This window comes from Agelaius tricolor, unplaced genomic scaffold (genome assembly GCF_023055355.1).
Source record: "Agelaius tricolor isolate 1412-34295 unplaced genomic scaffold, bAgeTri1.0.p SCAF_55, whole genome shotgun sequence".
In the NCBI taxonomy this organism is placed as follows: Eukaryota; Metazoa; Chordata; class Aves; order Passeriformes; family Icteridae; genus Agelaius; species Agelaius tricolor.
Window position 1 is genome coordinate 949459 of NW_027269315.1, and position 8560 is coordinate 958018.

The following is an 8560-nucleotide window of genomic DNA, read 5'->3' on the forward strand; positions in this document are numbered from 1 at the left end:
AAGGGGAGCAGCCCTTCCTAGGGGAAGAGGAGCAGCCCTTCCCAGGGGAGGGGGGCAGCCCTTCCCAAGTAAGGGAGCCCAGGGGAAGGGGAGCAGTCCTTCCCAGGGGAAGGGGAGCAGCCCTTCCCAGCACTGCTGGAGGCTGATCTATGACCTCCCGAGGGCAGCGAGCGCTGCATTCCCCAGCTCTAATAGAAGGGGCAGGATCTGATGTTCCCTCAGCTGGAACACAGCAGGAAAAAAAGCATCAGATTTCCCGGGACCGTGATACCATCCCCTTCAGCAGCTGATCCTGCAGCCCCCCCTCCTCCAGGTATATAAATGTTGTCCCAGGTCACCCTCAGGGACACGGCAGGAGGTGGGCACCGAGGGCACTGCAGGCAGGATCATTGCTGGGAGCCTCCATGATGTGGGAACTGCGCTCCATTGCCTTCACCAGGGCCGTCCTGGCGGAATTCCTGGCCACTCTGGTCTTCGTGCTCTTCGGCCTGGGCTCGGCGCTGAACTGGCCCTCGGCGCCGGCGCCGAGCACGCTGCAGATCGCGCTGGCCTTTGGGCTGGCCATCGGGACGCTGGTGCAGGCCCTGGGCCACGTCAGCGGCGCCCACATCAACCCGGCCGTGACCCTGGGCTGCCTGCTGGGCTCGCAGCTCTCCCTGCTCCGCGCCCTCTTCTACGTGGCGGCGCAGCTGCTGGGGGGCGTCGTGGGCGCCGCCATCCTGCACGAGGTGACCCCGGCCAGCGCCCGCCAGGGCCTGGCCCTCAACAAGGTGAGGCCGCGGCACGGGGAGGGTGAGGCAGGCCCGGACACCGGGCAGGAGCTTTGGGAGCATGAGGGGTGGCAGGCCCCAAAAACCCCCTCAGCTGCCCCAAAACCTCCCCATGGAGATCCCAGAATTCCCCAAGATTCCCATTGGGATTTTCCTCAGAGAACAAGGAGAGGCCCAAAATCCAGGGAATTCAATCCAAAATCCACCCAAAAGTCCCTAAAAACCCCCTCAGCTCCTCAAAACCTCCAGATGGGGATCTCAGAATTCCCCAAGATTCCCATTGGGATTTTCCTCAGAGAACCAGGACAGGCCCAAAATCTGGAAAATTCCATCTCAAATCCACCCAAAAATCCCTAAAAACCCCCTCAGCTCCTCAAAAACTCCAGACAGGGATCCCAGAATTCCCCAAGATTCCCATTGGGATTTTCCTCAGAGAACCAGGAGAGGCCCAAAATCAGGGGAATTCCATAGGAATTTTATCCCAAATCCACCCCAAAATCCCTAAAAACTTCTTCAGCTGCCCCAAAACATCCTGCCAGGAATCCCAGAATTCCCAAAAATTTTCAGAATTCCCCAAAATTCTTGGGATTCCCCAAGATTCCCACTGGGATTTTCCTCAGAGAACCAGGAGAGGCCCAAAATCCGGGGAATTCAATCCCAAATCCACCAAAAGTCCCTAAAAACCCCTTCAGCTCCTCAAAAACTCCAGATGGGGATCTCAGAATTCCGCAAGATTCCCATTGGGATTTTCCTCAGAGAACCAGGAGAGGCCCAAAATCTGGAAAATTCCATCTCAAATCCACCCCAAAATCCCTAAAAACCCCCTCAGCTCCTCAAAAACTCCAGACAGGGATCCCAGAATTCCCAAAAATTCCTGGAATTCCCCAAAATTCTTGGGATTCTCCAAGATTCCCACTGGGATTTTCCTCAGAGAATCAGGAGAGGCCCAAAATTGGGGGAATTCCATAGGAATTTTATCCCAAATCCACCCAAAAATCCCTAAAAACCCCCTCAGCTCCTCAAAAACTCCAGCTCGAGATCCTAGAATGCCTGGGATTCCCCAAGATTCCCACTGGGATTTTCCTCAGAGAATCGTGAGAGGCCCCAGAATCAGGGAAATTCCATCCCAAATCCACTCAAAAATCCCTAAAACCCCCCTCAGCTGCCCCAAAACATCCTACCAAGAATCCCAGAATTCCCACTGGGATTTTCCTCAGAGAACCAGGAGAGGCCCAAAATCGGGGGAATTCCGTGCGAATTTCATCCCAAATCCACCCAAAAATCCCTAAAAACCCCCTCAGCTGCCCCAAAACCTCCTACCAGGAATCCCAGAATTCCCAGAATTCCCAAAAAATCTCAGAATTCCCCAAAATTCCCATTGAGATTTTCCTCAGAGAACCAGGAGAGGCCCAAAATCAGGGGAATTCCATCCCAAATTCACCCAAAAATCCCTGAAAAACCCCTCAGCTCCCCAAACCATCCTGCCAGGGATCCCAGAATTCCCAAAATTCCCCAAAATTCCCAGAATTCCCAGTGAGGAAGCCTCTGAATGCCACTGTCCAGCACCTGCTGGACCCTGCTGCTCCAAGGGTCCTGCTAGGAGCAAGGATGAAGGCAGGACTTGTCTTCCTCCTCTGGTTTTAGGGCTAAAATTTCCTGAGGTCCACCAACTATTTCCCATTGAGCCACTTCTTCCACCTGGGAAATTTTTGTTTTTTTCATATTGGTGTCAAAAATGCCCCCTGGTTTTGGGGCTGAAGCCAGAGGAGGGATCCAGCTGGCCACAGACACCTCCCTTGGAGTCACAACCATCTCATTTTTCCCAGGATTGCTCTTGGGGCACTTGGATTCTGGGGGTCCCAGTGGTTTCGGGAAGGACACATCCAAAATCCCACCTCTGCATCCCTCTTGCCCCAGGCTCGTGCCAATTCCCCCTCAGCTGTGGGTACAGGCAGCCTTTTCCTGGCTCTGCTTTGGCCAAGCCACAATTCCCATGTTGCTGAAGTGGTGGGGACAGGAGAGATTTGGGTCTAAACCCAGGGATTCCCTGGATTTAGATTCCTCTGGCATGGTTTTAGTGCTTGTGAAAAACGCCAATCATTTGTTTTTAAAATGTTAGAAGTTTAATAGTTATTAAATTGTTATAAAAATAGTAAAACAATTAGAGTAATAATAATTTGGACAGTTTGAAATAGGACAGTATGAGACAATAAAAACAAAGAGTTACAGACAGTCCAGGTACCTTTTCTGGGCAACATAAGCCCAAAAAATGCCCCACGTTAGCAGAGGATTAACCCTTAAAAGCAACAGCCTGTTGCATATTCATACACCTCATGCATGATGCATAAATTCCATTCAAACACAGGATTCTGTCTGGGCAGTGTCAGCTTCTTCCTCTGGATCCTGACGGTGCCTTCAGTTGGGAAGAAGTTCATTTCTCCTGATAATGGGGCAATAAATTCTCTTTCTCTGAAAGATTCAGGTGTCCTGTGGCTGCTATCTCAGTGCGAGTCCTTTCTTTAGGAAAAAAGTATCTTACATAGCATCGTTTCTATTTTAACAATTTTTTATAACCTATAAAACTATATTTAACACACTACTTAAGAGAATTAATACAGCATCACTTTCTAACACAACACATATAATATTCATTTTAATATTTGCAAAAAGCCAATCATAAAACACATGCATTTTTCACAGTGCTGGTCCAGAGGAGCATCTCCCCGTCCCCTCCCTCCCTCCATTTCTCCTGGGGCACTGGAGCTGACTCCTCTCCCAGGAGACCTCCTGTCCCCAGCTCCCCCCATGCCTGGGGGGTTTCTGATCTGGGGCAGAGCCAGCAAATGCCCCCATGGCTCTGCCTTGGCCAAGCCACGATTCCCAGGCTGCTGAAGTGCTGGGGACAGGAGAGGTTTGGGTCTAAATCCCAGATTTTCATTAGATTCAGCTCGTTCCTTCCCACTGTGATGGGATGGTCACACCAGATCCAGCTGGTTCATCCCAAAACCCAACACACAGATTGCCTAAAGCTTCACAAGGATCTCAGGGAAAAAATAAAGCCAGGGCAGTTTAGGATCCCCGTGGAGGATTCTCCAGTGGTATCCTGGCCTCCAACACCCCCTTCCTCACAAGAGGGGGAAAATGAACTGAAACCCAGGGATTCCCTGTCCCATCCCAGGGGGGCTCAGGCACCTGTCGGGATCAGCATCACCCAGCCCCAAGGGAGCGAGGGAGGAGCAGGGAGCTGGGTTGGGAGGCAGCACATGGAAATTGCCTTTCCCACAGCAGGGAGGCACTGCCAGGACTCAGCAGCACTGCCAGAGTGATTAAGAGGGTTAAAAAGAGGGATTGTGGTTTGATCTGAATGAGAGGATTTAGGCTGGTAATGACTGAGGGTAATAAAAGCAGGAGGTTTAAGGGAGACTCAGACTGCTCAGCTTTGTTGGTTCACAGCTTAAAGTGGGAACTGGGGATTTTGGGATTTTGAGAAGGCTTTTTTCCCCTGTGAGCTGTTCGTGGTGTGGCTGCCTGCACAGATCACCCCTGTAAAAAGGGAGTGGAATACTGGGGAGGAGAATGAGGAAGATCTGACTCTGAAGCTCGGGCAGGAGGGCAGAGCTGCTGATCCTCTTCCTGGGATCACCAAGCAATGGGATTAGATTTGGGAGGGAACGAGGAAAGAAGGGACTGAGTTGGAGGATCAGCTCCAGATGAGATCTGACAAATTCTCTGAGTCAAAAAAGTGTGGAGAGGGATTTTTTTTCTTTTTTCATGCCAAAATATTTCTTTTCAATGTCTTCAAAATTGAAGTTCGCAACTTGCGAACTTTTCCAAAAGGCATTTTGAGTAGGAGGAAAACAAAAAGAAATTGAAAAATGCCAAAAATGTGCCAATAAAATTTCCTGAGAGGTCAATCAAGCATTTCCCATTGAGCCACCTCTTCTACCTGGGAAGTTTTTTCTTATTGGTGCCAAAAATCTCCCCTGTCTCCTTTGGCTCCCCCTGGTTTTGGACTCCTCCTCCATATTTCCCATCCACTCACAGAACCTGGATTTGGAACATGTTTTTCCTCCCGTTCCAGCTGCACAATGAGACCACGACGGGGCAGGCGGTGACGGTGGAGCTGTTCCTCACCTTCCAGCTGGTCCTGTGTGTCTGTGCTTCCACGGACGAGCGGCGTGAGGACAACCTGGGCTCCCCTGCCCTCTCCATCGGCCTCTCTGTGGCCGTGGGGCACCTCCTCGGGGTGAGTGGATGGGCCAAAACCTGGCACTTTTGGGTTCTTGTTTTGTTTATGCCCCAAGTTGGTTTGGCTGCATCCCCTGGCTTGATGGGGGATATGTAACCTGTGGTTTTCCAGTAGAGAGAGGGAAAAATCCCACCAAATCCATGGGAGAGCTGTGGCCTGAGCTCAGCCTTTTTTTGGCATGAAAAACTCCAAGCCTAGCACCTGCTGGACTCTGCTGCTCCAAGGCTCCTGCCAGGAGCAGGGATGAAGGCAGAACTCGACTTCCTCCTCTGGTTTTAGGGCTGAAATTTCCTGAGGTCCATCAGCTATTTCCCATTGAGCCACTTCTTCCACCTGGGAGATTTTTGGTGCCAAAAATGTCCCCTGTTTTTGGGGCTAAAGCCAGAGGAAGGATCCAGCTGGCCACAGACACCTCCCTTGGACTCTGCCTCTCCTTGAATCCCATTGGAAGTTCCTGTGGGATCTCTCCTGGAGCAAGGGCGTTGGTCACTGGGGCTCCCAAGCGCAGGATGAGCCTGGGAAGTGTTTGGGATGGATACTCAGGGAAATCCCACCTGGGTCATGGCCCAAAGCAGCCCCCACACCCAGTGCACACAGGAAAACGCTGTTGGTCACAGCACACGGCCGGGACGGATGGAGACAAGAGATCTCTGCAGCCAGGATGTGGAATTTGGGGTTTATTGCAAAGGGCCTGGGGGCAGGGCCCTGCTGGGAGCTGCCAGGCACAGCTGGAGCAGGACTGAGAGGAGAGAGGGGCAGAGAGGATGAGAGGGTGAGAGAGCAAAAGGGAAAGAGAATAAACAGGGTAAGAGGCAAGAGCTAAGAGGGGTAAGAGCTAAGAGGGGTAAGAGCTAAGAGAGCAAAGTTCCCATTCCAATACAATAAATCTTCTTCTGTGTTGAATATTCTGATTCTCACTAACCAATCTAGTACAAGATACAAATCCTATAGCATTTCCATACAGCTTATAAGAATCACTACATTAGCATACAGTGTTACATTTTAAACCCTAAAATCTCCTCTTTGGGCCCCTTCTGCCAAGCTGCAGGGTCTGCTCTGACCCTTGGAGCTGTCTGCAAGCAGAGGGTGTTGTTCCATCAAAAGGGGATCACCTTCAGCCAGCCACACCATTGTTTTCCAGTTGTTCAGTAATTGAGGGATCTCAAAGCTTGCTTTCATTTCAATCTCGCTTATAGTTTCTATATTCTCAAAATCTTTTGCCAGACAATCATATTTATAAGGCTTTCCTGTTTCATCTTCCCCAACATCACACCTTCCATCCTCAGTGCCCCACGAGCCTCTGTGTCCATGGGACTGTTCCACCCCTGTCCTCAGAAGCATGAGAGGGAATTTTCTGCAGGACTGGGAGCTCATCCCCGCAGCTCCTGGGGCTGCAGCACAGCAACCCCGGGACACACGAGCTCAGCCACCTCACAGTGCTGACTCAGGTGCTGGCAGCTCCTGGGATCCCTTTTCCTGGAACAGGAGTGCTGAAGGGTGCAGCAGCAGCTCAGCTGTCACCCTAATGACACCCCGATGCTTTTAAAATGAGGTGGAAGGGTTTAATGCTGACAGCAGCCGTGGTGTTCCCGCAGATCCGTTACACCGGCTGCTCCATGAACCCCGCCAGGTCCTTCGCCCCCGCCGTCGTCGTTGGAGACTTCAGCGACCACTGGGTGAGAACTCTGGGGGTTGGGTTGGGTTGGGTTGGGTTGGGGTGGGTGAGGCCCCCACAATGCCAATATTCCTCGAAACTCACCAAGCCAGGCAAATCCCAGGCATTTCCATGCCAGCTCCCAGCTGGAGGAGAGATGGAGAGATTAGGAGAAGGAGGTGGAGCTGCTGGGTGCTTAATTGGCTTTTCCAAACTTCAAACTGGGAGCGTTGCAACAGGATCAGGGTGTGAGGTCTGTTGACATGACTTGGCACAGGGAACAAAACCAATGGAGAGTGGAGCTGTTGCCAGTCCTGGGGAACTTCCCTGGTTCCTGGATCTAGGTACACCTTTGGGAACACTCCCTGGCTCCCCAGGGAATGCCCATGGCTCTGAGCCTGCTGGAGCTCCTGGAGCATTTCAGCAATGCTCTCAGGCACAGGGTGGGATTGGTGGTGGTTGTCCTGAGCAGGGCCAGAAGCTGGATTTGGAGGATCCTTGTGGGTCCTTTCCAGCTCAGGAGATCCCATGATTTTATTGTTTTCATCTACAAAGAGCCTGGCTGGAGGCAGAGCTGTGGTGGTTCCTGATGTGTTCCAAGGTGTCTCACCCAGGCAGGTGACTCCTCCTCCTCCTCCCACAGCAATCCATGAGTGGGTAGGAAAATGCTCCTCCAGATGATGCCACATCACTCAGCACGTTCACAATGGGCCTGTCATTAATGCAGAGTCTGAGCAGAGGGGGGATGGTGGAAGAGGATGGTTGGGAATATCCTGGCACTGGAGGGGAGCTCAGATCCCCAGTGATGGCCAAAGCAGAGCTGACTTCGTGTTTTGCTCCCAGGAAGGAACCCAAGGCCCTGGAATGCCCCTCAGAGATCCCAGCTCCTCCCCATCCTCCAAAGCCAGGCTGGGCTTTGCTCACCCCACTTTTCTCTCCTCTCCAGGTGTTCTGGGTGGGCCCCCTGATTGGGGCTGCAGCGGCCTCCATCCTCTACAACTACGTGCTGTTCCCACAAGCCAAAACCCTCTCAGAGCGCTTGGCCATCCTCAAGGGCTGCGAGCCCGAGCAGGACTGGGCCGAGCGCGAGGCCCGGCGGCGCCAGTCCGTGGAGCTGCACTCCCCCCAGACCCTGCCCAGGGGCATGTCTGAGAAGGTGTAGCCAAACCCCCCCTGGGCCGAGAGAGGAGCTGGAAACCTCTGGCGTGGTTTTAGTGCCAGTCCAGAGGAGCATCTCACCTGTCCCCTCTCTCCCTCCATTTCTCCTGGGGTGCTGAAGCTGACTCCTCTCCCAGGGAGATGCTGTGCTGGTCCCACCCACCTCCTGTCCCCAGCTCTCCCCGTGCCCGGGGGGTTTCTGATCTGGGGGAGAGCCAGTAAAAATCCCAACCCCGCAGGAACAAGGGATCTCCCCAGGATGCCCTCTCCCTCGCGCCCCTCGCAGCACACGGAGCTTGGCTGGGGCTGTTCCCTCCCGGAGAGCTCCGAGGAGCCTGAGGAGTGTTCATTACCCTGGGTGTGGAGGTTCCACCCGATGCCTCATTGCTGCTGCACTCTGCTCCCGTCCCGGGTCCCTGCTCGGCTCTGGGCTCACACACAGGAGCAGGAGCAGGAGCAGGAGCGCTGACTCTGAGCCATGAGTGCCACACATGACAGGTTCTGCTGTGAAAGGGACCCAAGTGCCATTTCCCACCCGCCACAGGACACGGAGGTGCTCCCACAGGAGCTTTCCTGGGAAGATGGGACTGGGAGCATGGCCGTGAGTCCCTGCAGGCCCCACTGGGGAGCACTTGCAAATTCTCCCACCTGTGAAACAGCAAACCCAGGTTACAGCCCAAACTCAGACCCACCTCATTGCTGGGCCAGGGTTGTCCTTCCTCTCTCTCC

The 8560-nt window shown here is 53.1% G+C and overlaps 1 protein-coding gene across 1 annotated transcript; it reads left to right on the forward strand.

Moving 5' to 3' along the window:
- Window positions 1–404: 404 nt before the first annotated feature.
- On the forward strand, window positions 405–7835 carry AQP2 (aquaporin 2). The gene is made up of 4 exons (XM_071456009.1): window positions 405–770; window positions 4852–5016; window positions 6615–6695; window positions 7620–7835. Exons 1-4 carry the CDS (start codon window positions 405–407, stop codon window positions 7833–7835), a joined length of 828 nt encoding a protein of 275 aa, XP_071312110.1.
- The last annotated feature ends 725 nt before the right edge of the window (window positions 7836–8560 follow it).